This window comes from Ovis canadensis, chromosome 2 (genome assembly GCF_042477335.2).
Source record: "Ovis canadensis isolate MfBH-ARS-UI-01 breed Bighorn chromosome 2, ARS-UI_OviCan_v2, whole genome shotgun sequence".
Taxonomy (NCBI): domain Eukaryota; kingdom Metazoa; phylum Chordata; class Mammalia; order Artiodactyla; family Bovidae; genus Ovis; species Ovis canadensis.
In genome coordinates, this window is record NC_091246.1 from 254,953,016 (window position 1) to 254,980,794 (window position 27,779).

Sequence of the window (27,779 nt, forward strand, 5' to 3'; positions counted from 1 at the left end):
AGCAAACAGACAAAAAAGTTGACTCCTCCTGAGAATCCCTCGATGCAATTTCCTTTTCCTTACTTAAAGGGCAAGAGGACGCTCAATTCCAGTTTTCTTTGTTCTTTGCTGTTGTCCAGTTGCTCAGTTGTGTCAGCCTCTCTGTGACCCATGGACGGCAGCACACCTGGCTTCCCTGTCCTCCACCGTCTCCTGGAGTTCACTCAAACTCACGTTCACCATCCAACTAACTTCTCCTCTGTCATCCCTCACGCTGCTTACCAGTCAGAGGGGCCGTTTCTATAGGCAACGGTGGACGCACATCTGTTACAGAGCCCACAGGCATGTAAACGCCACGGCCTTCATCTTGCTTTTAGGTCTCTGCCTGGACACCCTTACTGTTTAGGGGCCTGCTTCCTTGCGGAGGTCTGGGCAGGAGGCAGGGCTTGCCCCCACACTAGAGGGCAAGAAGCCCAGAACGTCCCAGAAGGGCAGAAAGGCTGGACTCTGTAACCAGAGACATCACTGGCTGCCTTAGGGCAACAGGGCCAGATCCCCGCATTCCGGCCAGCCTGTCGCTGTGGCCCCAGTCTTAAGTCTGGACGTGGGTTCAGTGGTAAAAGGCGGCGTGTGTCCTGCAGAGGCATCCTGGAGGAGTCAGCGGCCATGGCGCCAAGAACACTCCCATCTCTGACACACACTGACAGAGTAGAAATATTTATTTTTATCTTAGAAATCTGGTCCCACCAAAAGGCCAACACTTTTTTTCAGTTCATCATCTAGACCTTTCAATTAAAGAGGTAATGGATGTCAACGAAAGCGATTTTAGAGGTGTGCTCAGATAAAATTATTTCCTATAAACCAGGAACACAGGCAAACCTAGACGTCCAGCTGCTTCAGACTCCTTCTGTCTGTCACGTACAGTCCCCGAAGGAGAGAAGGAAGGAAGGAACTGTCTGCAGACAAGGCACTTCAGGAAACACCCGGGAGAGAGCCCAAGTCCGCCAGGAACCACGCAGTGAGCCTGGGAGCCCACACGGCTGCCCGCGACGGCAGGGCCAAAGCCCTCACCTCCATGAGGACAGCAGCCACTCTGGCCCAGATGCAGGCCTAGCTGCCGCCAGCGCCTGCCTCAGCCCCGCCCTGCCCGCCGGGCCTTGCACACACGGAAACCAGGCCACGAGGTTGAGATGAAGCTCAGAGTACCGCTCCTGCAGCTGACAGTGAGGAATGCTTTCAGAGGCTCCTGTGGGGGCAGGCTGCCAGGGCACGCTTTTACAAAGACCGTGAGTTAGTGCAGATCAGCACGTCAGCAAAGCAAACACTAAAAGAATTTTAAAAGCTGGTTAATGCTCTTGGTTTCCCTCCTGATCGTCTGTTCAGGCTGCAGCCTAAAAACCTTTCAGAAATCAGGGAGGAATCCCTCCTCCTGACGGGAATGGCTACAGCCGGCGCATGCAGAAAGGCCCCCTCCAGACAGCGATCATGAGACACCTACAGCCTCCCCAGACAGCTGGTCTGAACCCAGGCAGCACACTCAAGCCCTTCTTTTGCTTTGGGGGCTTGTGTTTAATAAGAGTCATCACGATGGAAGAGTCTCAGAGTCTCTCTCATGTCAAGAGGACAGACGGGGATAGGCATCCAGGAACTCTTCTTCCAAGCTCTGGTTGCAAATTCGAATCCCAGGCAACAGTGTGACACGGGGCCAATGTACCACCCAACATGCCCAGTCTGTCTAGAGAGCCAGGTAAGGAGGAGGAGAGGAGACTCATGTTCCCAACAGAGGCTGGCCAGGGAGCACCGCATTCTCCTTCCTTCAGCCCCGACGAGGCGGCTCCTCTCCAGAAGTCGTATGAGGAAGAGAATCACATCCAGGTCAGAACTGGACCCAGCCTGCACCTGGCTGAGTCTGGCTGGAGGTCGACCTGGAAAGAGAGGGACGGGGTTAGATTTCAAATGTTTGGAAATACGGAGCACAGGAGATGTAACTTCTCCCTAGGCAGAAAGAACTCCGAGAAGCCAGTCCCTGAATGTTCTAGGGCAGGGGTCAGCAGACTACAACCCAGGACTAGACCAAATCTAGTTTTCTGCCTGTTTATGTAAATAAAGTTTCACTGGTACACAGGTACACTCACTCACTCACATACTGTGGCTGTTCTGGGCTGCAAGAGTGGTGACGAGGAGCTGGGATAGAGACCAGCTAGCCTGCAGTTTAAACTCTGGCTTCCTGGTCCTTGAGAAAGTGTGTGCTAACTCCCGGCCTACAGCCCGTCCACATAATGATGCTGTGTGGTTAGCATCTTTTCACCCTGACCCCTAGGAAAGGCTCGAAATTTTAAGGAGGCAGAAAAGGCAGAGGTCCCATGAGGATGGGCCAATGCCAGAACCTTGGTGAACTCGTGGCCCAGTGTCCTGGGGTAGCTAGTGGGGAGGAGGAGATTAGAGGTACTGCTGACAAGCCAGAGTACCTGGTGAGGTGGTTGAAAGGCCAGAAGGAGCTGCAGAGGGCGGCTCCAGGCCATTCAGCAGTGGAAGGCAGCAAAAAGCCTTCCCACAGAGAAGCGTGCCACCTGGAGTGGGCACACTGGGGCTCCATCCCCTCACTGGCCTCAAAGTGTCTGAACCGGTGCTCTTGCTCCCGACGTCAGAAGGCAGGTGCTGCGGCGACCCCAGGTTTGAAGAGTAACAGCCCTGGCCCCAGTCCCAGCACAGAGAACCTGATCCTCCTCACCCTGTGGATTTGGCAAAGTCTCCCCAGATGTCGGCGGTGGCAGTGGTGGCAGGCTTGGGCTGTGGCCAGGACACAGTGGCACCTCCTACAGACGTCCGCAAGTCCGACGGGAAGGAAGAAGAGAGAAGGAGATAGAGGTGTCAGAGACCTCCCCTCTGGCTGCCTCAGTAACCTGGAAATCAGACTCATGATTCCAAGGTGCTGAGAAAGATATGCAGAGATGTGCTTTTTGGCAACAAAACACCCACAGCCATTCACATTTCTGCTATCTTCTGACGAGCCCCTGAGGGGCTCCTGGAGACAGTGCAGAAGGCCACATACCAGGTGGAGGGGAGGGTACCAGTGGGGGCGGGTCACATGCCATCACTCTATCTGAAGGAGGCCTCGCTCCAACCATTTATGCTGGAAATCTGTTTAAAATGTGCTACCTCCTGACTTCTTGGATGAAGAATGCTCATCAAAACTGCAACACTGTCTTTATATAAAGTCCTCAGGCCAGTGTCTGGCTCAACCAGCTGAGAAAGTTATGTGCCAGACATGTACCAAGTCCTAGGAGCCAAACTGTTATGGGGCTGGGGAGTCTTCCAGAAGTACCAAGTGGGCGTCTGTGTGGGTGTGGTCACCGGGTGGAGGGCACGACGGGGCGGCAGGGCCTGCTTTTCCAGCCCCTCCCCCAGTGGTGCCAGCACTCCTTCCTAAGGCCCTGTGCCAGCCACCTGCCTTCCCACCAGCTACGTCTACTGTCTAATGGGCCAGAAAAGCACATAAAGCGAGGGCCCTTCACAGTTCAGCAGTTCAGCAAGTTAAACCCTCAGAGAGCCATAAAACTTGGGCTTCCCCGGTGGCTCAGATGGGAAAGAATCTGAGGTCAAGAATCTGCAGGTAAAATCCGCCTGCAATGTGGGAGACCTGGCTTCTACCCTGGGTGGGGAAGATCCCCTGAAGGAGGGCATGGCAACCCACTCCAGTATTCCTGCCTGGAGAATCCCATAGACAGAGGAGCCTGGTGGGCTACAGTCCATGGGGTCACAGAGTTGGACACGACTCAGCGAATAAGCACGTAAGTATTTAATAGGCATTATCTCGTCTGAACCTCACCACAGCCCCTGGGGGAGGACAGGCTAGTCTGTTTGACTTTATGCAGGTTACTTCAGCCTCAATCTCCGTATCTCTAAAATGGAGACGGCAGTGACGAATACTCTTCATAAGACTGACCGGTCTGAGGATCAAATATATTAAACAAGTGGAGGGCTTCCAACAGGCCCAGCCAACAGTGATGCCGACGGCAATGGTGCAGTGCCACTCAGGCGAGAGCCGCCGCACAGGGAGCGCGGACACTGCTCCAGGTGCCGCTCTGCGAGCGCGATGTGGGCCGGCGCATTTGATCCTCACAAGAAAGCGGTGCTGCAGGCATCATCACTACTCCCTTCCTACAGATAGAAACTGAGGCACGAAGGAGCAGGCAACCTTCTGAACGTCACACAGCGGTAGCTGGACTGTGACCTCACTCAGTCTGGCCTGGGAGCATTTGGCAAGTGATCATGAATGCTGGCCAGTCACAACCCGCAGCTGCCCGTCCGGCACATCACATCATGCGGCCCTGGAAGCAGAGGCCTAGGGCTGCGCCTGGAGTGCCCTCAGACACCACCTGGCGTGACGCAGGGACTCCACGTTCGCACTGGACGTGCATCGGCCACAGACAGAACGCCCGAGACTGTGGCCCTCAGACCTCAGTGAGCCCCCAGCAGTGTGAAGTGTGCAGGTTCCCGCCCCCGGCCCCAGGATGCCAAGCCCAGCGGTCCTGCGACCTCACTGAGAGTGACTCCAGGGGCTGGGCAGGCGCACTCCCTGACTGCTGTTCCTGCCGTTCTCTTGGGGTGAGGGATCCCCCACAGGGCTGAGGTTTGAAGCCTGACCTGCAGGTAGGCCCGACCCTGAAAAGGGAAAGAAAGCAGGCTTCCTGCTGGGACCCTCCCCCAGCCCGATATCCTGGTCAGAGAAAGGGGTCTGGCGACAGCCAGCCAGCCCAACGGAGACGAAGAGCGTCGCGCCGGCCGGGCAGGCGGGGCGGGGACACCGAGGGGCCAGGCTGGCCTCCCGGCACCTCCACGCCTGGCACAAGGCGCTCCTGTCCAGAACCCCGGGTCTCCAGAGGCGCTACTCACGGCCTGGAGCGAGTGCCAGCGCAGCCGCTGGGGGAGCTGCCTCACGGCGTCTAGTGCCCAACAGCCTCGCTGAGGAGCCCGCTTCAAACTCAGTCTCCAGGTATGCTTCCCACCACCTGCCGTGGAACACTCGTGTGGCCTCCATCTCCCTAACACACCAACGTTTAAAAGTCGAAGTCCTGTTCCTGCTCTTCTTCTGTCTGGAGCGCCGGCACCCCTGCCCGGGCCTCTGTCCCTCAAGGCCTGGTTCAGTGTCACCTCTTCCACGACGGCAGCTCTGCAGACCACGCGGCTGGTAGTGAGTCTGGTCCCTGAGCACTTGCTCTCTGCGCTCAGGATCCCTCTCTTCTGCTACAAGCAGACTGAGCGTCCTGTGACCACAGGCCACGTTGCCATCACTCACTCACTCAGCGAGCAGCCTCTGAGAGCCAGGAGCCCACGCGCTGATGGTTTCACAGCCACGAGTGAGCTATAGTCCCTGCCCATCAGGGCGGGACAGACACCCTGAAGCAGAAGTTGTGGGAAGAGAGAGGAAGCCCTTACCCAGTGTGGGCAGGACCAGCTTTGTGGCCCCCACCCTCCAGCTCCTCACAACGGGCACTAAGTGTGACCCATGTGGGCAAAGGAGGGAAAGCTGCAGGGCCTGCTGCCAGGGGAAAGAGGAGCCCAAGCTGTGGGGCCATCACCCTCGCACACTGACCTGAGCTGGGAGAAACTGCTGGCTGGACAACAGAGCCCCCCACAGACAAATGCTCCCCGGAGAGAGGGGCCAGGGCAGTGGTCTTTGCCCCCGGGGGTGGGGGAAGCAGGCTCAGCCCTCCCGTGCTGGTGGGCCGGGCGCGGGGCGTCCCGGCGGCGCCTTCCTTCTTCTTCATGCTCTAAAGAGAGGGGAGGAATGAGCATCGGTCAGCTCTGCTGGACCCCACTGCCATCAGAAAACCTCACAAGGTGACCCCGGGGCCCCAAAAGTCTGCATCACCAGGACGCTCAGCAGCCATCCACGCAGCACTTTCACCTTGAAAAGCTGTTTGTAAGAATCTTTAAAGCTGAACATATGGCCTGATGCTCCTGCCATTCCACTCCTACATGGACCCAACAGAAATACGTACACGTGGGCACCAAAGACACCATCTGCACACTGACAGCAGCACTCCTTTAACAGCCCCAAACTGGAGACCACCCCGACACCCACCACCAGGCCACTGGAGTCCCTCCCATTATGCAGCCCGCTGCCACAGCGAGGATAAACCGCCTACGCTCAGCAACGTGGATGCCCTCACACATGCCAGGCTGAGGAGACGGAAGGAGTCACACACAGAGGAGCCTGAAGGGCGCGAGTCAATCAACAAAACGTCAAAGCAACATCAGGATAGTGCTCCCTCTGTCCTGCAGAAGAGAGCAGCGGAGGGGCTTCCAGAGTGCTGAGAGCCATCCTTCATCTGGGGGCTAGCTTGTGGGAGCAAACTTGTCTTTTCAACATTTATTTCCTCATCTTCAGCTGCACTGGGTCCTCACGGCTGTGCGTGGGCTTTCTCTCAGTGCTACGGCTTCTCCTCTTGCAGAGCATGGGCTCTGCAGCACAGGCTCAGCTGCTCCACAGAATCCGGGATCTTCCCGGACCAGTGACAGAACCCATATCCCCTGCACTGGCAGGCAGATTCTGAACCACTAGACCACCAGGGAAGCCTGCATATTTGTTTTTTAAAAATCCACTGTGTTCTGCATTTATAATGTGTGTACTTTTCTGTATGTATATTAGACCTCAACAAAACATTTACTAAAGAAAAACAGAAACGTCAACACCGAGGTGAACCAGAAGCCAGAGCATCTCAAATATGAAAATGGCATGGTTCCCACCTTGCCAGGAGAGCAATCAAATGCTGAGATCACAGACCAGAGTCAAGTGAACTGAAGTGAAAGTCACTCAGCCGTGTCTGACTGTTTTCAACTATACAGTCCATGGAACTCTCTAGGCCAGAATACTGGAGTGGGTAGCCTTTCCCCTCTCCAGGGAATCTTCCCAACCCAGGGATCGAATCCACGTCTCCCACATTGCAGGTGGATCCTTTACCAGCTGAGCCACCAGGGACGCCGGAGAATACTGGGGTGGGTAGCCTAAGCCTTCCAAGTCCTGGGTATGCGTACAGCTGTGCTGATTATTTCTAGCTCGACGACCCTGCACAAGACCCTCCAGCTCTCTAAACCTCCATTTCCTCTCCTGTAAAAGGGGAGAATGTTTAATCCGCATGAGAAGTGCCCTAAAAACACTACCTGGCAAACAGGTGATGCTCATTAAATGTTAGTTTCCTCCCAGCAAGACAGAGATTCGCATCCCAACCAGTCCACTGGACATGACCTGGATTTTCTCTTAAGAGACAGTTGGCCAACTTCAAGGGTCCCAAATCATCACCAGCAGGAAGCAGAAGAGAGGAGAAAGAGATAGTAAGTGAAGCAGAAGACTGTTATTTCAGGGTTACAAACTGTCTTCAGAAACAAATCCATAGGTCCTCAGGTCCCCCAAATCATTCAGCTCCATCCCTACACCCAGGCAGAGGCCACATCTTGCAGTCCAGCCCAGCTCAACCTCTCCTGAGATGTAGGGCCCCTCAGGACCATGACAAGGGAGCCCGGACACCACCGCCAGCAGAGCTGCCCGTGACCCCCAGTGCCCACCCAACGCTTCCCTGCCAGCAGAGTGCTGTCGATCCTTTTTTCTTTTTTTAATTTGGCTGTGCCAGGTCTTAGCTGTGGTGCGAGGAATCTTTTAGTTGCAGCATGTGGGATCCAATTCCCTGACCGGGGACTGGACTCGTGTCCCCTACCTCGGGAACGTGGAGTCTTAACTAAAGGGCCACCAGGGACGTCCCCAAAACACAACTTGGGATGAGTACATGGTCCCCCCTGCCAACAGCCAACACAGAAACATCAGCTATGTCAGCAAGCGACTGACGTTTCTCAACTCAAGAGGCTTTGCACACGCCAAGCCCTCTGAACCGCCCTCTGACCTCTCTTCCCTTGCTCGTAGGTCGCTTCTTCCAGGAAGGCGTCTCTGGTTCCCCCTAACTCTAGGCTGCAGGACTCCCCACCCTAGGAGTTCACGGCACTGAAGACATCCCGAGGTCACAGAACCTTTCCGCCACATAATCACATCTTGATTCCCTCACCTCAGCTCCACTCTGAGCTCTGTGATAGCAGAACCCTCCTTCTCACCCCCAGCGCAGTACCTGGCATTGGGCTGCTGCTCAATACCCACATGTTGGACTGTGAGAAGAGCAGCGGCTCTGGGCTGGGCTTGGTGCGGTGGCCAAGGCTGCCGAGCAGGGGTAGCACTCACCGCAATGTTGAGCTTGATGGTCTGGCCCTCCTTGAAACTTAGGTCCAATCTGGGACCTTGATCTGGGTTCTGGGCTTGTTTTGCAAATTCACACTGCTGTTTCACCCACCTGAGGAGAGAAGAGGAAGGAAGAAGTGAGGAAGGGGCGAGCTGCCCTGTGTTCATGTCCTTGCTTCAGTCCCACCTGCCATCAGTCCAGCACGAGGCTCTGACTGCAGCCTTGCGGGAGGAACTGAGAGCAGCTTAAGAATTAGGCCTGAACTCAAGTCCTGGCTTTGACACGAAAGCAGCTGCATGTCTGTCAGTTTCCTCATCAGCAAAATGGGATGACGATTCCCTATGCCTTAAAGACTATGAAAATTTCACAAGGTCATTTATATAGAGGGTCCTAACACTGGTCTCCAGGAAATCTGAGAACCTGGTCCTTTCCTCCTCAGCATGTGGCGTGAAGACTAAAACACCGTCCAGGGGCTTAAAAAGTAGATGGTGAGAGGACAGACATCCAGCCGAGTGGAAAGCAACAAAAAGGTCCCCCACCCTCCAGAGAGCAGCGCTTCAGCAGCCACGCAGAGCAGAGGCGCTAGAAGCACTCACGTGAACAGCTGCACACTCCCCACAGCCAGAGGGAGAGGCCTCAGATGGCAGGGAAGCAGGCTTTCCTCCCCTTCTAGCTTCAAAAGGACCAGCAGGGTGTGTGCCGAGTGGCCTGGGAAACCGAGCACTGCTTATCACAGCATGGAGGAACAGGTCTGGAAAGGCCAAGGGAGCCGGGAAAAGACTCCGGCTGCTCAAGGGACTGACGGGGGCAGAGATGTGACACCTCCAAGGCTAGGGCAGCTGACTGGGGATCAGAGATGGGCCTCAGGAAAAGGAGACCTCAGGGTAGAGATGAGGACTTGCAGAGTGCAGAGGGGACCTGTCTTAAAGGAGAAGTGAGTTCCCCTGAGGCTCTGCCAACAGACAGATCACACACAGCCACCTGGGTATCCTAACCTGGCAGATCATGCTGTCCCAGGAAAGAGGGAGGAGGCATGAGTGTGTCTCCCAGAACCACTCACTTGAAATGGTCCTGCAAGGCAACATTGAAGTCAAAGGCATCACCTCGGTCCCCGAAGCCAATTCCAATAAACGCCCGTCGCCCTGGGGGACAACACACAATCAATTCTACTTTCCAAAGGCAGAGAAAACCCTTCTTGGAAGAGGGAGCCCCGAGTCCCGAGCTTACCGTTTCCATCTTCGATGCGGATAACGAAGTACCTGCTGGAATCCGTCACGCTCTCCACAGCTGTGCCAGGAAACTGATCCACTGGGGCCTGAGCAAAGAGCTCCCCTGAAAGCGGAAGTGAGGATGAGCCTTGAGTTCCTCACAGCCTATTTCTATCCCATGACTGGGGCCCTTGCCCTACGAGGAAGATCGGCAAACCTGACTCTGGAATTCAAGTCAAACGCCTTCTGGCTAAAGGAATGTAACAGGAATATAACCGGTGAAAGATTTAAGTCAGAGGTGGCTTACAGGTCAGATTCAGTTCTCAGTTTAGTATTTTCAATTTAACTACCGAACACTTCAAAATCAAATTACATGTAAAATAACCCAGATTTCTGGCTTCTCTTAACATCAAAAGCTCTAGCAACACTGGGCTTCCACTTCCACGTGAGAATGATGGGCTGGAGCTGGTCACCGTTCTGTGTCTCACCCATTCACACCCACTGCCTGTACTGAGGGCCCTGGTTCAGAGGTCACACCTTCCGCATCAGCTAGTACCTGAGGCAGGACTCGAGGGACAGGTGAACCCAGTGAAGAGGGGAGGCTTCTGCACTCTCAGAAGGACCTGAAGCAGGCTGATTTAATCTAATCGCAGGCCAAAAGAGTGACTGCTTTTAAAAACAGCTCTTCCTTGGAGGAGGAAATGGCAACCCACTCCAGTCTTCTTGCCTGGAAAATTCCACGGACAGAAGAACCTGCAAGCTACAGTCCATGGGGTGGCATGACGGAGGGGGTTAGAGGGAGATGGATTGGTAGCAATAAACAGGCAGAACTAAAAATACAACAAAAAACAGCTCTTGTAAAACGCATCCCCTTATCAACTATGGCTCTCTAGGGTGTAGTGCAACACACACCTTCTGTGCGCATTTACAACTGGTGGTGTTTTCGAGTGTGCCGATCTCTGTTGACGAGTCAGGTATTGACCAGTCTCTACTAAATCCTATGGTTCAGAGGTGACGGTGCGATCAAGGCTGAACTGAAGCCAAATCTGTGGACCAAGTTTGTAGCTTCTTGTTAACTCCTCTGCCCTCTCTAGTTTGGTACCTGGGGATCTGGGATTCACCTGGATGTCTTCAGCCTAGAGCAGTGGTTCTCCATCACAGGTGATTTGGACCTCCCTTCTGCCAAGGGACATCTGACAATGTCTGGTGACACTTGTGACTGTCACAACTCGGGGGTGCTACTGGCATCTAGTAGGTATAAGTCAGAGATGTTGCTAAGTATCTTAAATACGACTTAGACCACAAAACTCAGCTGGCCCCAAATGTCACTACTGCCGAAGCTGAGACACCCTGGCCTAGAGTGACTGGGAAGTGAGGGACAAACATGACCCAGAGCGCGGGACCCCAAGCTAAGGGTGTCCTGGGGTGGCTCCTGCAGGTGAGGCTCAGCTCTGAGCAGTGGCTGGTACACCAGGTGTCCCTTAAAGGTAGTTCCCAGGGTCCCCAGAGAGCAGGTGTTGCCATTCCCGTGTGCCGCCACCTGGGACGTCCCAGCTAATCTTGCAGCCAGCGTTCTCTGGGCAGCCCAGGCAGCCGTCCCTTCAAACTCCTCTGCCATCAATGCTCAGTCATGCTTGAAGCAAATCGGCGCTTTGGCTCACCTTGCAGTTCACAAAGCATTTGGATATCTATGTGCTCATTTTGTATTCCAACAACCCCATGAAGCAGGAGCTAATGTGATCCCCACTTCACCATAAAGGAGGCTAAGGTGTCAAAGGTCATGCGGCTTGTCTAAGGCCCCACAGCTCAGACACAAGTGGTGCAGATCTGAGAAGAGGCAGCCAGTTTTGCTCACGAATCCTTGCATTTTATTGCTCCACAAAGGAAAACCTCTATGGTAGAAAAAGAAGACATTACAGAATGCTGGGGCATCTGACTGAGAAGCCCTGCATCTGATTCCAGCTCCAGGGGGTGGCCTGGGACTACTCCAGGCCATGTTACCCTCCACAGCTCACCCAGAGGCGCTGGTGGCACAGGACTGCCAGAGATTCTGCCAAGGGTGACAACTGTCAGCTGACTCCAACACAGCCCAGCTTGGCTTGTCCTCTCACTACAGAAAGAGCTGAGAAGGACAATTTCCAGTTCTTTCAGTTACTGGGTGTGGTCAGTCTGGGAAGTTACCATTTAGCCGATAAGCAGAATTCCTGATTAAGAAACCAAGCTCACAGCAGAGGTCAACGTGTGGCTTATCTTCCAGACAAGCTCCAGGGCTTCCTACTTGGGACCAACCTGTAGGCCTTTTCTCTCTGGGCTCCCAAATTAGTATTTTCTTAAGGACGCCCAAAAGAACACGTGCTTGACAGGAAACACTTTCTTTTAAACTAAAGGCTGGGGAATGGAGTCAATGTACAAGTACACCCGGGCTCTGATCTCCAGGACAGAGCCCCTGATTCCGAGTGGCTTGGCCAGGCCGTGGCCGCCCCTCCATTCACAAAGCGGGAGGCGCAGTCCCTCAGCCCCACACAGGCCTCCCTGGCCTTTACCTGAGGTCCTGTCCTCCAGCTTGATGTAGGCCATCTGGCCTTTTGCAGTGATCCGCAGCCGGCCACTCCAGGATGGCTGGTCCAGCTGCCACTCCGCAGCCCTAAAGGGACAAAAACCGTTGTGTCGCTGCCAGAGGCTCCGCTCCCCTTTTCCAGTGTTGGGGGTGGGGACAGGGGTGGGAAGGGCACGTGGGCTGCTTGCTCTAGACCGGGGGCTGGCAGACGTCTCGGGAAAAGGACCACACGATCTCTGTCTGCACTCCTCACGCTGCAGCTGCAGGGGGAGAGCAGTCATACTGCATCACATGTTGGCGCTTCAGGCGTTCTAACTACATATTTTCTACTGAGCACGGCTGTATGTATTTCAGTGAAACTTTATGGACAATCTGATTTCCATATAATTTTCACATTCTGAAAAATTCTTCTTTAAAATGTTCCCCAACCATTTAAAAACGTAGAAACCATTCTTAGCTTATGAGCCAAACAAAAACACGTGGGTCATAGCTGGCCAACCCCAGTTCCAGATTATAGAGACCTTCTCTGAAGTAGAATTCTAGGTTTTTTTCTGTAGAGAAAGCCAACTACTAGGGCCCATGGTTTGCTGAAGACACTGCTAGGCTGTGGCCGTCACAGCAATCATTTGGGACCACTGAGACCATCTTGGAGGAAAAGGAGAAGGGAAGCAAGCGTTAGCAGATGAGCAAAGAAGAGTAACAGGACATGTGGGAAAAGTGAATGAGTATTCAAGAAAGCTATTCTCAAAGGTAGCCTGAGAAGAAATAAACCCAGGAAACCACAGACCTATCGCAACGGCCTCTTTCAGCTCTTTTAAAGCATTAACTTTACATTTTAGTTCCATCTCAGTAAACCCCCCAAAAGCAAAAACCTTGGGTATTTCCCAGAGGCTTTTCTTAGAAGTCCCTAAGCATATGCCAGGTCTTGGAGAGACATCATGACTGTGGACGCAGGTTGTTTTGAAGGCCACATAAATGCAGACTTTCAATTCACAAGTCAGCTGACTCTTCACAACTTTCAGTTCCTCTTATTGGGACAAGGGGCCTTTAACTCAAGTTAAGCAGAGCTCTGAGGCTGAAGTGCAGGGGCTGGCAGTTTCCTTTTTGCCAACCTAGTCAGCCTTAACGCTTGGTAACCTCGATCTCTGGGGGACCAGACTCATCCTACTGAAGGGATGGAGGCAGATGACCATCCCTGGTTTGGTGGCCCATCCCGTTTGACCGCAGAAAGCAAATGAGTTTTTGTTCTATTGTTGCTTTCATATTATTTTAAAACTATGTTATGGATGTACTAGGTATTCGATAAAGTATTTGTTCACTAGAAAATCAGCTACATGTTAACACAACTGAAAAGTAACAAGAGGCCAGAGACGTTGACACTCCATCATTCTTGTGGTGCAGGCCAACCCTGTATCTCCAAATAACTTGGACTTGAAATATTGCTTTCAAGATCTTGCCCACCCCCACCCCCAACCCCGTGTGGCACAAAATAGCCATACGCTAGGTTATCCATATGAGACATTATCTTCTTTTAATATTTTTCCTCGTTGACAATGACGACAAAATGCAATGGTGACAAAATGCAAACTGTACAAAGACATACGATGAAAAGGAAGCATCCTCCCAGCCCCCCCTTTCCTCTGGCAGGGCAGTTTCCTGTGTTCACTTCCACATAACCTACATTAACAAACACGCCTATTTGTTCGTCTCAGGTGAACATTTCACCAGACAAGTGCGGATGGATGCCTCTCAATAGCCAGAGGAGGTGATCAGGGCCCAGGTTCGTGCCAAGAAAGCTGGGCAAGGAAGGGCCCCTGGGCTTTCAACATCAGCTTAGAACTTCCCAGGACGGGTCCTTTGGACCGGTTCTGGGCTCCCCTTCCTTCCTTCGGGAATTTCTGCCAATGACAGGGCTCAAGTCTTTCCAAGGATCCCGTCAAGGCCGTCAGCTAGCGCTGAAAAAAAGGTCTGTGACAACACCACTCCCGACCATGTTTAGGTTCCCTAAATGCTATATACCGCCTTCAATCTTCCCCGCCGCCGGGACCCCATTCGTCGGACTGAGACAAGAGAAAGGCTGGGTACCCCTCGCGGCTCCGGCCTCGACCTGAGAGACCCGGCATGACCTGCGCCCGCCCCTCGCCCGTCAACTGGCCGCGCCGTCCTCTCCCACAGTGGGCGTGTGGGGAGGGCCGGGGAGGGCTGAGGTCGTGACTAGCCTAGCCTGGCGGCAGGTGGTCACCTGTAACCACGGTTGGTGGCCCGCGGCGGGATGCGGTAGACGTGGACATCTGGCTTCACACAGAGAACCGACTCGTACTCCGCTTCCTCCATCTCGACGCCCGGAGCCCGCCGGACTTCCGGCTCCTTCCCCGCCCGACGGAAGTCGCGACTCTATGACTCACGTCAGGCTAGAGCGGCAGATCGCGGGCGTCAGCCGCTCGTCGCCGCGCGCCGTTTATTGGAGACCCCGCCTTACGACCTGTGGCGGAAGGAACCAGGAGCCACCCAACAAACTGGGAAATTCTTAAAGAGATGGGAATCCCAGACCACCTGACCTGCCTCCTGAGAAATCTGTATCAGGTCAAGAAGTAACAGAACTGGACATGGAACAATGGACTGACTGCAAATCGGGAGAGGAATAGTCAAGACTGTGTGTATATTGTCACCCTGCTTATTTGACTTCTATGCAGAGTACCTCATGCGAAATGCCGGGCTGGAGGAAGCACAAGCTGGAATCAGGATTGCCGGGAGAAATATCAATAACCTCGGATATGTAGATGACACCACCCTTATGGCAGAAACCGAAGAAGAACTAAAGAGCCTCTTGATGAAAGTGAAAGAGGAAAGTGAAAAAGTTGACTTAAAACTCAACATTCAGAAAACAAAGGTCATGGCATCCGGTCCCATCATTTCATGGCAAATAGATGGGGAAACAATGGAAACAGTGAGCTTTATTTTCTTGGGCTCCGAAATCACTGCAGGTGGTGACCTCAGCCATGAAAGTAAAAGATGCTTGCTCCTTGGAAGAAAAGCTATGACAAACCTAGACAGCATATTAGAAAACAGAGACATTACTTTGCCAACAAAGGTCCGTCTAGTCAAAGCTATGTTTTTTCCAGTAGTCATGTATTGATGTGAGAGCTGGACCATAAAGAAAGCTGAGCACTGAAGAATTGATGCTTTTGAAATGTGGTGTTGGAGAAGATGTTTGAGGGTCCCTTGGACAGCACAGAGATCAAATCAATCAATCCTAAAGGAACTCAATCCTGAATATTCATAGAAAGGACTGATGCTGAAGCTGAAGCTCCAGTACTTTGGCCACCTGATTCGAAGAACTGACTCATTAGAAAAGACCTCGATTCTGGGAAAGATTGAAGGTGGGAGGAGAAGGGGACAGCAGAGGATGAGAGAGATAGTTGGATGGCATGACCAACTCAATGGACACGAGTTTGAGCAAGCTCCGGGAGTTGTAATGGACAAGGAAGCCTGGTGTGCTGCAGTCCATGGGGTCTCAAAGAGCTGGACACAACTCAGCAACTGGACTGACTGACTGAGGGTTGTCTGAAGGGCTTCTCAGGTGTCACTAGTGGTAAAGAACCTGCCGGCCAATTCAGGAGACATAAGAGACATGGGTTCTATCCCTATATGGGGAAGATCCCCTGGAGGAGGAAATGGCAACCCATTCTTGTTAGGAGAATCCCGTGGATAGAGGAGCCTGGTGGAGTACACTCCATTGGGTCGGAAAGCATTGGAGATGACTGAAGTGGCTTTAGCATACACTCAGGTTATCTGATGTCTGAAGCTCCAGTACTTTGGCCACCTGATGTGAAGAGCCCATTTATTGGAAAAAGACCCTGATGCTGGGAAAGATAGAAGGCAAAGGGAGAAGAGGGCAGCAGAGGATGAGTCGGTTAGTTAGCATCATTGATTCAATGGACCTGAATCTGAGCAAACTCCAGGAGATAGTGAAGGACAGGGAAGACTGGCGTGCTGCAGTCCATGTGGTCACAAAGAGTCAGACGTGACTTAGTGACAACAACAACAACAAGGGTTTCTGGGCACTTCCCCTTCCACAACATCTCAGGAGCCGCAGAGAAAACTTTAATACACATCACACTGCAATCCATTGTCTGGTTTGTCGTCATCCCTGTTGCGTCGACACTTACACCTGATGTCCAGTTGGCTGAGATTCAAAGCTGTTGCTACCTGGACAGCTCTCTCTGATGCCTCTGTCTCTTCCAGCTTTTGCTTCCTTCTGCTCTTCCTGAAGGTCCTGCCATCAGCCAACTCTAAGATGCAACCGAGCCTTTTCCTTCTAGAGAAAGCTTTACCTTTCCCACCAGCTAAATGAGATTTCCCTACTGTGCCACCCTTATCCTAACTCCACCGTGTGCCCGGGCCCCTGTAGTCTAGATTCAACAAAAGGGTGTATTAAAAGGAACCAAGTTCAATAATATAAGTACTTTTTAAAGTATCCCAGTCTTAACTTGGATTTCTCAGAATGCTATGGAAGTTACAGTGTTTGCATGAAGGCTCAGTTGTGTCCAACTCTTTGTGACCCCATGGACTGTAGCCAGGTTCCTCTGTCCATGGGATTTTCCAGGCAAGAATACTGGAGTGGGTTGCCATTTCCCCCTCCAGGGGATCTTCCTGACCGAGGGATCAAACTCAAGTCACCCAAGTCTCCTGCACTGCAGGCAGATTCTTTACCACTGTGCCACCCTGAGTCAAACTGTCAGAATCCCTTCTCCTTCTCTACCACTCTCTCTCTTTATTCCTTTTTAAAAAATATTAATTTATTTTTGACTGTTCTGAGTCTCCATTGCTGCATGGGCTTTTATCTAGTTGCAGTGAGCAGGGGCTACTGTCTAGTTGCCATGTGTACCTCCTCATTGCTGTGGCTTCTCTTGTTACAGAGCACAAGGAGCCAGTTCCAGAGCTTGGGCTCCACATCTCAGGCTCAACAGTGGTGGCCCGGGGGCTTAGAAGCCCCAAGGCATGAGGGATCTTCCCCGAACCCATGTCTCCTGCATTGGCAGGTGAATTCTTTACCACTGAGCCTCCAGGGAAGCCCTGCTGCTGCTGCTGCCGCCAAGTCGCGTCAGTCGTGTCCGACTCTGTGCGACCCCATAGACAGAAGCCCACCAGGCTCCCCCGTCCCTGGGATTCTCCAGGCAAGAACACTGAAGTGGGTTGCCATTTCCTTCTCCAATGCATGAAAGTGAAAAGTGAAAGTGAAGTCGCTCAGTCATGTCTGACTCTTAGTGACCTCATGGACTGCAGCCTACGAGGCTCCTCTGTCCATGGGATTTCCCAGGCAAGGGTACTGGAGTGGGGTGGCATTGCCTTCTCTGCCAGGGAAGCCCTACCATTCTCTCATTCATTATAGAAACATTTCAGTGCTTATGATGAGCCAGGTCCTCTGTGTGCCGCGGCTGATCCCAAACCTCCGGCTCACTGAACGCATCTAAACTTTCTCCTCCTCCTTCTTCCCTCTCATCTCTCTCCTTTTACTCACTCTGTATAAACTCTTTATTACAGGATTGATCTGCCTTCTTAAATTAAAATACATACAAGGTGGTAAAATATACATAACACAAACTTACCATTTTAACCATTTTAAGTGTACAGTTCAGTGAAATTAAGTACATTCACCAGTGTCTATTTCTAGACATTTTCATCATCCAAAATCCTATACTCATTAAGCAATAACACCCCATTCCCTGCTACCCCCAGCCCCTGGTAATCTTTGTTCTACTGTCTGTATATGAATTTGTCTCTTCCAGGTATCTCATATAAATGGAATCATACAGTACTTGTTTTTGTTTATTTCACTTATTTCATATTTTCAAGGTTCATTCATATCATAGCCTATATCAGAATTTCATTTATTTTAATGAATGAATGATATTTCACTGTATGGTATACAAAATTAATAAACAGAAAGTTTGGTTAAATAAGAGTCAGGAGCCCAAGGTGGGGAGCTCCCAGACCCTGCAATGCTAGCCCAAAAGGAGGAAGCAAGACTCTCTTCTTTCCTGGCAATGACTCAGCCAATGAAAAGTCACAGACTCGGTTTACTGTATCCCTCCTTTCCCCAGGTTCCTTTTCCCCTCAGTAAAAGAGTTCTGCTCCCCTTGCCCTGGGGGAACTTGCACATGGTTGGCCTTGGTTGCAGACCCTGAGTTGCAATTCTCTGCTGATCTCGTGCAAACCCATTTTTGCTGGAGCAGCTCTGGTAACCTCATTACTTCAGGTGAACATTGAATAGAGCACATTTTGTTTATCCATTCGTCTATTGATGGACATTTGGGTTGTTTCCACCTTTTGGCTATTGTGAATAATGCCACCTGAATTATTGGTGAATAATACCTGTTCAAGTCCTTGTTTTCAGTTCTTTTGGGCATACATCTAGAAGTGGGACTTGCTAGCCCATACAGTAATTCTATGTGTAGCTTTTTGAGCTCTAAACTTTTTCACAGAAGCTGCATTTTACATTTCTACCAGCAAAAGTTCCAAATTTCCACATCCTCGCCAATACTTATTTTCCATTTCCTTTGATATTCGCCATCCTGGTGGGTATGAAGCTAACCTCTCTTTATGTGAACTGATTTAGCATTTGATTTCAACTTTACCCTGTTTCTGCACAGCAAAGAGATTGAGAAATGAGATTTCTTTCTCCTAGTTCTATTTCATTTCCCTAAAGTCCAGGAGTGACAAAGACAGAAGTTCCCTTAGAAGCTAGAGGGGAGAGATGCTGAGAGGTGAGGGAGGGCACCTCTCACTCTGACAGTCTTATCCCTCACATTCTTGTCATTCTGTTTCCATGTCCACTCTCCCACTAGACTGCAAGCTTCTTGAACACAGGACCCTGTCCCTGCCTTTCTGGACCCCCATATTCAGCAACACAGGACCTGCTACAGACTAAGTTCTCAGCGAATGAAAGTACATGACTCTGTGTGTGTGTGTGTGTGTGTGTGTGTGTGTGTATTCAACTGGCTACATCCCAAAGCCAAGGAGTGATTTGGGGATGAGCCACTGTGTTTCCTTTTTCACACTCTGACTCTTTGCATCAGTATGTGCTGAACAACACCTGGGGAAAATAGAGTGTCCCAGGAATCTTACACCTGGGAGAGCATCTGGGACTAGCTCTTAAGAGCTAAACTTTGGGATAGCGTCCACCATCAGCACCAAGTTCCATCACTTCATCTCTGGAAGCCAAGCAGTGTGAAGGCGGCTGACAGTGGCCCCTTGTGGCTGCCCCATGTAGGACACCTTCCTCTCTCAATCTCATAGGGAATGCTCACTCTGTGTAGCTAGGTCTTACAACATGTTCAGAGCACTTGCCCTTCAGTTCAGCCTAACAGAGATGGGCACTGAGCTACTATAGGCCAGTTGCTGGGTGCTGGGGCCACAGAGATGAGGCCTAGCCAGCTCCTACCTTCATGGAGCTAACAGAGAGGAGAAGACAGAGAAAAAAATGAATCATTTGCATCGTGGAATGAAAAGTGTTACGACGGAAGAAACTCACAGAGGAGTGTGGGAGCTAAGAAAAGAGACCTCACCCAGCCTGGGGGCAGTCAGGGAAGGCTCCCTGGAAGAGGTTACCTTGACACAATAATCCTTGTGAGGTAGGCGGAGCGAGGATTGTTATCCTCATTGTGTAGTGGAGCCACTGAAGCAGTGACCAGCCCAGGGAAGCTACACTGTCCTCTGGCTGTGGGAGGTCAGACTGTCCTTTGCCTTATTCTCAAACCCCAGTCACATGGCCAGACACGCCTGAAAGGCATTTCTAAGCGTCTGTTGCCAAGAATAAGAGGGCCTACTGGCTACTCCCAGGTTAACTCCGCTATTTAACAAATTCAATTCAACCCAACAGGCAGAGTGCAGGCTCACGCAGAGCCCGTCTCGTATGGGAGGAGGTGACAGCAGTGCACAACCTCGCTGTGATTCATCCAGCAGCTTTCTGGTAGGTCCAGGGCCAAGGTGGTGGCTTGAGGGGAGCAGTGTTCTTATGTGGCTTCCAGAATTATGATAGGTCGCTTATCTTTACCTGCTGTGTTTTTCTGCCATCATAAACATTTCCAAGAGAAATTTCCCTGTTTCTCAGATGGGGAGTGTTAGTCGCTCAGTCGTGTCCAACTCTGCGACCCCATGGACAGACCCTGCCAAACTCCTCTGTCTGCGGGATTCTCCAGGCAAGAATAGTGGAGTCGGTTGCCGTTCCCTTCTCAAGGGGATCTTCCTGACCCAGAGATCAAAGCCGAGTCTCCTGCATTGCAGGCAGATTGTTTACCATCTTAGCCATGGGGAAACTACTTTAAAAGGGCACTTGGTAACAAAACAATTTTATAAAGGAATAAAGTTAGTGACCTCACACTTCCCAATTTCAATACTTAACATGACAGGAATCGAAAAGTATAGTACTGGTATAAGGATAGACCACAGAGCAATGAAATAGAATGGAAAAATCAAAATAAACCCTCACATTTATAGCCACTTGATTTTCCCAAAGGGTGCCAAGACAGTTTGATAAAGAATAATCTTTTCAACAAACAGTGCGGGAATGAGTTATCTACATTGCACACACAAAAGAATGAAGTTGGACCCATATCTCACACCATATACAAAAATTAATTCAAAATGGTGCATAGACCTAAATGTGTGAGTTAAACCATACAACTCTTAGAGGAAAACATAGACAAATCCTTATGATCTTGGATTTATGTTATAATAAAAAGAACCCAACAGATTCTTAGATATGACACCAAGAGCACAGGCAACAAAAGAGAGAAGTGGGTGAATGAGACGTAACAGAATTAAGAATGCTTGTTCTTCAAAGGACAGCAAAAGCGAAAGCACAGTTCACATGATTTGAGGAAACTTTTGCAAGTTACGTATCTGACAAAGGACTTGCACCTAGATTATATACAGAGTTCTTACCATTCAATAATAAAAAGACAAATAACTCAATTTATAAATGGACAACGAACCTGAATAGACATTTTCCCAAAGAATATACACAAATAACCAATAAGCACATGAAAAGGTGACCAACATCATTAGCCATCAGGGGAATGCAAATCAAAACCACAATAAGATACTGCTTTTTACCCGCACCCACTAGAGTGGCCAGAACAAAGCACACGCAGAGCAAGTGTTGACGAAGGTGTGGGAGACTGGAGCCCTCAGACATCTTACACTTTGGGTAATGTAAGATGATGCGACCACTTTGGAAAACAGCATGGCAATTACTCCAGGGGCTAAACAGAGTTACCACATGACCCAGCAATTCCTTTCCTAGGTACACACCCAAGAGAAATGAAAAAATATTTTCACACAAAAAAATTTGTACATAAATGTTCACGGCAGCATTATTCATAATAGCGAAAAAAGGGAAAGAACTCAAATGTCTGCCAACTGATAAATGGAGACATAAAAGGGGAAATTCCTTGGTGGCCTAGTGGTTAGGATTCCCAGCTTTCACTGCTGTGGCCCAGGTCCAATCCCTGGTTGGGGAACTAAGACCCTGCAAGCTGCATGACACGGCCAAAAAAAATGTAGAGTATTGGCCAAAAAAGAGAATGAAGGGCTGATACAACCCACAAATCAGATGAACCCTGGAAACATCTGTTAAGCCAAAGAAACCAGTCACTCAGGACCACATATTATATGTATGTTAGTCGCTCAGTCATGTCCAACTCCTTGCAACCCCATGGACTATAGCCTATCAGGCTTCTCTATCAATGGAAGCCTCCAGGTAAGAATACTGGAGTGGGTTGCCATTCCCTTCTCCATGGGACCCTCACCCAGGGATCAAACCCAGATCTCCTGCATTGCAGGCAGATTCTTTACCTTCTGAACCACCATGGAAATATGATTCCGTTTAAATGAATTGTCCAGAATAGCCAAGCCTATAGAGACAGAAAGTAGATTAGTGATTGTCCAGGGCTGGGGGTGGGTTGGGGGGATTGAGGTGATGACTAAGGGGTGTGGGCTTTCTTTTGGGGGTGATGAACAATGTTCTAAAATTGGAGTGAGGATTGTCCAATTCTGTGAATATACTAAAAGCCATTGAATTGTACACTTTAAGTGGCTGAGTGGTGTGATGTGTGAATTAAATCTCAATAAAAGCGAGCAAGAAAGTGCCCTGAAAGTGGAACAGAGTGTACTGGGCACCCCCCAATTCTATCCTCAGATCCGTGCTCTCCTGCTGGGGGTGGGGGCTTCCCCTTCTCGTCCAGATTCTCAGGGAAGTTGTAAGCCCCAGACAGGGACAAAGAGGGGGCTGGATTCCCTCTGGAGCTGCTGCCCCCTTGAAACCTAGCCTATGGAATATTGGGGCCTGAGGATTCTGAGGCTGAGCCTGTGCTTTCTGAGTGGAGACAGTGGACAATGGGGGGTGTGTGTGAGGGGTGTGGAGGGGGCCAGGTTTCTCCCAGATGGGTCATCTATGTCTGGGGCAGGAGGGCTCAGAGGAAAGGGGACGGCCTAGGGAGCCTAAGGGGAGAGAAGGGAGGGACCCCAGGGGAAGAGAGAGGGGCTCGCCATGGTGCTGACTCCTCTGTGCCCAGTGAGAGTCTAGGTCCTCGGGGAGACTGGAGCTGCTCCCATGGTGGGGTCTCCTGGTGCAGGGGTCTTGTTTGCATTGTGGGATTGGTGGGACTTGGAGGGGAGACGTGGTGGGGAGGGAAGAACAGAAGGGCATTTGGGTCAACTGCTGTGAGGGGCACGTCCCTGGAGCCCCTGGTGAGAGTCACCGGGACCCCCAGTGTGCTCCCAAAGCCTGATGATGCGCCAGGCTTGGGTACATCTGGCACACAATTGATGGCTGTGCGGGTGAGTAAGGGAATGAATTGAGCTTCTTTGGAGGCAAGTGATATGGTAGATAAGCAGTCTTAGAAGTCATATAGGCCTGGGTTTGAAAGCAGTTCCTCTGCAGATTTGCTGTGTAGTATTGGACAAAGGACTGGGCCACCCTGAACCTCAGTTTAAAACAGGGCCGAACCCGCTGACCTTGCGGACGGAGTGGTTAGAATATCGTTGACAAACATGCCCAGCAAACAGAAGGTTCCTCTGTGCGTGCTGGTGGTCTGTCAGGATTTAAAGTGGGAGAAGCACCGTCAAGATCCTCAAGGTGTCACTGGGCGGGTAGGATTTACCCCTAGAAATAAGTGAACAGTGAATAGAGGTTTCCATGACATTTCCATAGACATGGTACTGATGTTGCAGCAAAGGAATTCAAAGGCCAGAGACAGGGCTGAGGTGGTTGGAAGCTTGGAGAAGAGGCAGGAGCTTGAAGGATGGAGTTGGTGGGTCGGGGGTAGGCGGGGGGTTGTTGCAGAGACAGAGAAGTGGGAAATGGGCACAGAGGCTGGCTTGGCAAGGGTTGGGGGAGGGGGAGTCTGTGGGATTAGGAATGCAGGAGATTGCCCAGATCAAAAGAGAATGATTGTGTAGGGGATGGTGGTACAGCCAAACAGAAGGTTGGATGGGAAAGGCAGAAGGGGAGAGACTAAGGAAAGCTGTAGAAGAGGATATGCCCAGGGCAGGGAAGGGGAGATTTGGCATACCCTCTAGTGCCACTGGAGACTTTAGGGCCCCACACAGATGTTCCCCACTCCTTGTTCCTTAGCCCCGGGAAGAACAGATTTTTCCTCTACAGCAGCAGCAGCAGCAACCATGACACTCTCGGGCTCTCTTTAACGTGCACATTTAGTATATTAAAGACTCTGAGAAATCCTTCAAAAAGAGCCTATTTCATTAAAAAGTATCTTTACTTATTTGGCTGCCTGGGGTCTTAGTGGGATCCTCACTGTGGCCCGTGGACTCTCTAGTTGCGGCAAAAGCGGGATCAGTAGTCGTGGTTCGCAGACTTAGTTGCTCTGCGGCACGTGGGATCTTAGTTCATCAGTCAGGGGTCGAACCTGCGTCACTTGCACTGCAAGGTGGATTCTTAACCACTGGACCACCAGGGAAGTCCCAGTCTCTTTCATTTTAACTCAGAATTTTCCAGACACATTTGGCCTCAGAACCTTTTTGTGGTGCCCCTCATGGAGCCAGTATTCTGGAGAACACCTGTTAGGAGATGCTGCTCTAGAGAAAAAGAGTATGGGTTTGGGGACCCAGCAGGCCACGGTTCGATTCCTGCTCTGTGACCCATCTGGTGTTAGACCTCAGGGAAGTCACTTTGTTTCCCGGAGCCTCCTTTTCTCCTAGGGTCATTGTGAGAACTGGGGAAACTATGTGGGTAAAACATGCGGGGAGGTCCCTGGTTGGGCCGTGTGCCCATCCTGTGCCAGGCCTGGCCCTACTTCTTCCCCTAAGCCGTGCTCGCTCCACTACAGGCTCTGCCTTTGCTGAAGAGGCAGTTAGGTAATAGGCTTGGTGGAACTTTGACTGGATTTCTTTTCTGGGAACACAGGGTTTGATGCTCCTCACTTGGTACCCTCATTGGCCCTGGCATGACGGACAGCGGGAACACCCAGATATACTTGGAGGATAGGATCAAGGTGCCAGGGGCCCAGCCAAGCCCTGCCCTGAGGACTGCCGACGACAGGGCTGGCGAGGAGCCCACCACATCAGAAGTTGGCCAGGTAGGGCCTACCTCTCCACCCGCAGCAGGCGCCTTTCCCTTCCCATGCCCAGGCTTTCTCTCCGACTTCTTTAATCAAGCCTCTACAACAACTGGCACAAAACTCAGTTCAGATTAGACTAGGCAGGAACAAGAACACATCAGCTAGGTAACTGACAGACCTGCCTGTAGACGTCAGGTATGGCTGGATAAAGGTGCTAAATGAGTGTCTCAGTTCTGCCTGCCTCTGTGGCATTCCCAGGCCTGCTCTCCCTGCAAAACGGTAAGAATTGCCCTGGCTGCTCCAGGCTTACATCTTCCCATCATACTTCCTCTGGTTTAACATCCCAAACAAGAGGAGAACCCCTTTGCAATAGCTGAAGAAAGTCTCCGGTATCAGCGTCATTGGCCCAGGTTGTAGTCACATATTTGTCCCTGAATCAGTCACCATGGCCAGGCAGAGTGGCCTGGATCTCTTTGCATAATGAAGTCAGTGGGGGTACTCTCGAAAGAAGGCAGGAAGGTTCCCATAAAAGAATGTTGGCCTCTCGTACCAAAAGAGATGCTGGCTGGATGAGGAAAATAAGAATTGTTTACTTACTCTACTAAGTAGAAAGCCTTCCATGGCCCTTACCCTCCCCCTCCCCCATAACTTTTATTCCCCTGACAGCTACTCAGAGTTTCCATCCATGACCTTTGTGCCTTCTTTACTGTGTCCCTGAGCTAAAAATGTCACCATAAAAAAGGCAACATTTCTTTGGATTAAGTATAGCCCTCTAACTGTAGCCTCTGTTATAAATTGCTGCTTCTTGTGGGCCCAGGAAGAGGGCCTGAAACGAGGGGTCTTGGAAGGAGCCTGGGGCAAACGTTCAGGGCCTCTGTTACCTGCGCATTTGCTTTTCCAATGAGCGTAGTCACGGGGTCTCAGTGCCACCACTTAACCAGCTGTATGATCTTGGGGTTGGCACTGCAGCCCTTGAGCTTCGTGGGCTCGTGTGTGTCACGCTGAGGATTACCTGGGTTAAATCAGTGGGGGCACCTGGCCCTGGCCCTGGCCCTTGGTAGACGCCCTTAGTGTTGACTCCTAGAGGAATCTTGTATTATAACTACTATCAGTTGAATGAGCCAAGTTGCCTGGAGTTTGCTGACTAAGGTAAGGCTTGGAGCGCCCTCGGAGTCACTGGCGCAAGGTCACCCAACTAGGGAGTGATAGACATCAAAACCCAGCGGAAACTGAGGAAGCCTCCCTGGGAGGGAGAGACCCTTGCCAGGGTCTCTCTCTCTCTTTTTTTAAAATCTTGGTTGTCCCTTCTATTTTTCCTCTTGGGTGCCCCTTGCGGCTTTTGGGATCTTAGTTCCCTAAGCAGGGATTGAACTCTTGCTGCCGTGGAAGCTCAGAGTCTTAACCACTGGACCGCCGGGGAAGTCCCCCGAGGTGCTCTGTCGCGCTCTCCTTGTGAGGATAGCGGTGGCCAAGGTGCCGCTTGGGCTCCAGGTTCTTGTGGCGCCCTTAGTGCTGGGCCCTCCCCGCCTCTCCTCTCCTCCCCGCGTCTTCTCAGCGCCTCTCCCGTGAGGGACCGGGTCTCCCCTCCCTTGAGGCGCGGGGGTCTCCCCTCTCCTGTGAGGGACGCGGTCTCCCCCATCCTGTGAGGCGCGAGGGGGTCTCCTCCCTCCCGTTAGGCTCGGGATCTCCTCTCCCGTGAGGCGCCGGGTCTCCTCTCCCCTGAGGCGCGGGGGTCTCCCCTCCCCCGTGAGGGACGCGGTCTCCCCCGCTCCGGTGAGGCGCGGGGCGGGGATCTCCCCTCTCCCAGGAGGCGCGGGGTCTCCTCTCCCGTGAGGGACGTGAGGGACGGGGTCTTCCCTCTCCCGTGAGGCGCCGGGTCTCCTCCCTCCCCTAAGGCGCGGGGATCTCCCCTCTCCCCTGAGGCGCGGGGGTCTCTTCTCCCCTGAGGCGCCAGGGGTCTCCCGCATCCCGTGAGGCGCCGGGTCTCCCCTCTCCCCTGAGGCGTGGGGGTCTCCCCCCCTCCCGGGAGGCCTGAGGCGCGGCGTCTCCCCTCCTGTGAGGCGCCGGGTCTCCCCTCCCGTGAGGCGCGGGGTCTCCCCTCTCCCCTGAGGCGCCGGGTCTCCTCTCCCTTGAGGGACCGGGTCTCCCCGCTCCTGTGAGGCGCGGGGGTCTCCCCTCTCCCCTTAGGCGCGGGGGTCTCTTCTCCCCTGAGGCGCCAGGGGTCTCCCGCATCCCGTGAGGCGCCGGGTCTCCCCTCTCCCCTGAGGCGCAGGGTCTCCTCTCCCGGGAGGGACGGGGTCTCCCCTCTCCCGTCTGGCGTGGGGTCTCCTCTCCCCTGAGGCGCCGGGTCTCCCCTCCCGTGAGGCGCCGGCTCTCCTCTCCCGTCAGGCGCGGGGTCTCCTCTCCCGGGAGGGACGGGGTCTCCCCTCTCCCCTGAGGCGTGGGGGTCTCCCCCCCTCCCGGGAGGCCTGAGGCGCGGCGTCTCCCCTCCCCTGAGGCGCCGGGTCTCCTCTCCCTTGAGGGACCGGGTCTCCCCGCTCCTGTGAGGCGCGGGGGTCTCCCCTCTCCCCTTAGGCGCGGGATCTCTTCTCCCCTGAGGCGCGGGGTCTCCTCTCCCGTGAGGCGCGGGGTCTCCCCTCTCCCATGATGCGGGGTGGGGGGGGCGTGTCTCCTCTCCCGTGAGGCGCGGGGTCTCCCCTCCACAATGGCCCATTCCTTGAGCCGGGCCGTGGGCGTCTTTGTTCTAGGCTGTGTTTCCAGATGCTGAAGCGATGGACAGTGGCCCGCAGCCCTCACCAGCCCTGGGAGCCCTGGAGACCCGGCCCGGACGCAGAGACGCGTCAGAGGAGGGCTTTCCGCGGCTCGGTCCCCAGGAGCAGAAGCCTCCGGCAGGACCAGGGTGAGCTGGGGGCTTCCCAGAGAGCAGGTCCAGGAGAGAAGCCCGCTGTGGCCCACCCGGTGGGGAGGGAGAGGGGAGAGAGCCCCGGACCAGAGGTGGGTCTGCCCGCTCACCGCTCCTGGACTTCTTTCCATGGCACGACTCACACTGAATAATCATGTGTGCCGGTCTTTTGTCTTGAGCTCCCCCGCTAGGCCACAAGTTTCTGTGACATGCCGTGTTCAAGGGGCATTTTTGTGTCTTGTTTAACTTCAAAAAAATTCTCAAGGAATACGTATTGCCCCTCTACTACATGCCTCGGACTCTGTTTAAAAAACTGCTTTTAAC

The 27,779-nt window shown here is 52.4% G+C and overlaps 2 protein-coding genes across 6 annotated transcripts in view; one reads left to right on the forward strand and one right to left on the reverse strand.

Moving 5' to 3' along the window:
- Positions 1 to 680: 680 nt before the first annotated feature.
- Positions 681 to 14,421, reverse strand: NECAP2 (NECAP endocytosis associated 2). Of its 5 annotated transcripts, none has more exons than XM_069579310.1 (8): positions 14,215 to 14,421; positions 11,959 to 12,059; positions 9,435 to 9,539; positions 9,268 to 9,349; positions 8,210 to 8,318; positions 5,576 to 5,753; positions 2,711 to 2,795; positions 681 to 1,904 (listed from the first exon to the last, which is right to left on the reverse strand). In XM_069579310.1, the coding sequence occupies exons 1-8, from the start codon at positions 14,304 to 14,306 to the stop codon at positions 1,856 to 1,858; spliced, it is 801 nt and encodes a 266-aa protein (XP_069435411.1). In that variant the 5' UTR covers positions 14,307 to 14,421; the 3' UTR covers positions 681 to 1,855. The 5 variants fall into 5 exon arrangements, with proteins under 5 accessions (XP_069435411.1, XP_069435414.1, XP_069435410.1 ...); XM_069579313.1 differs by lacking the exon at positions 5,576 to 5,753 and adding an exon at positions 7,147 to 7,262; XM_069579309.1 differs by lacking the exon at positions 5,576 to 5,753.
- A 12,885-nt stretch (positions 14,422 to 27,306) lies between these two features.
- Positions 27,307 to 27,779, forward strand: part of SPATA21 (spermatogenesis associated 21) — a 35,399-nt gene continuing 34,926 nt past the window's right edge. The window contains exon 1 of the mRNA XM_069579332.1: positions 27,307 to 27,452. Coding sequence (XP_069435433.1) covers positions 27,325 to 27,452 — 128 coding nt within the window. The 5' untranslated portion in view covers positions 27,307 to 27,324. The remainder of the gene's footprint in view (positions 27,453 to 27,779) is intronic.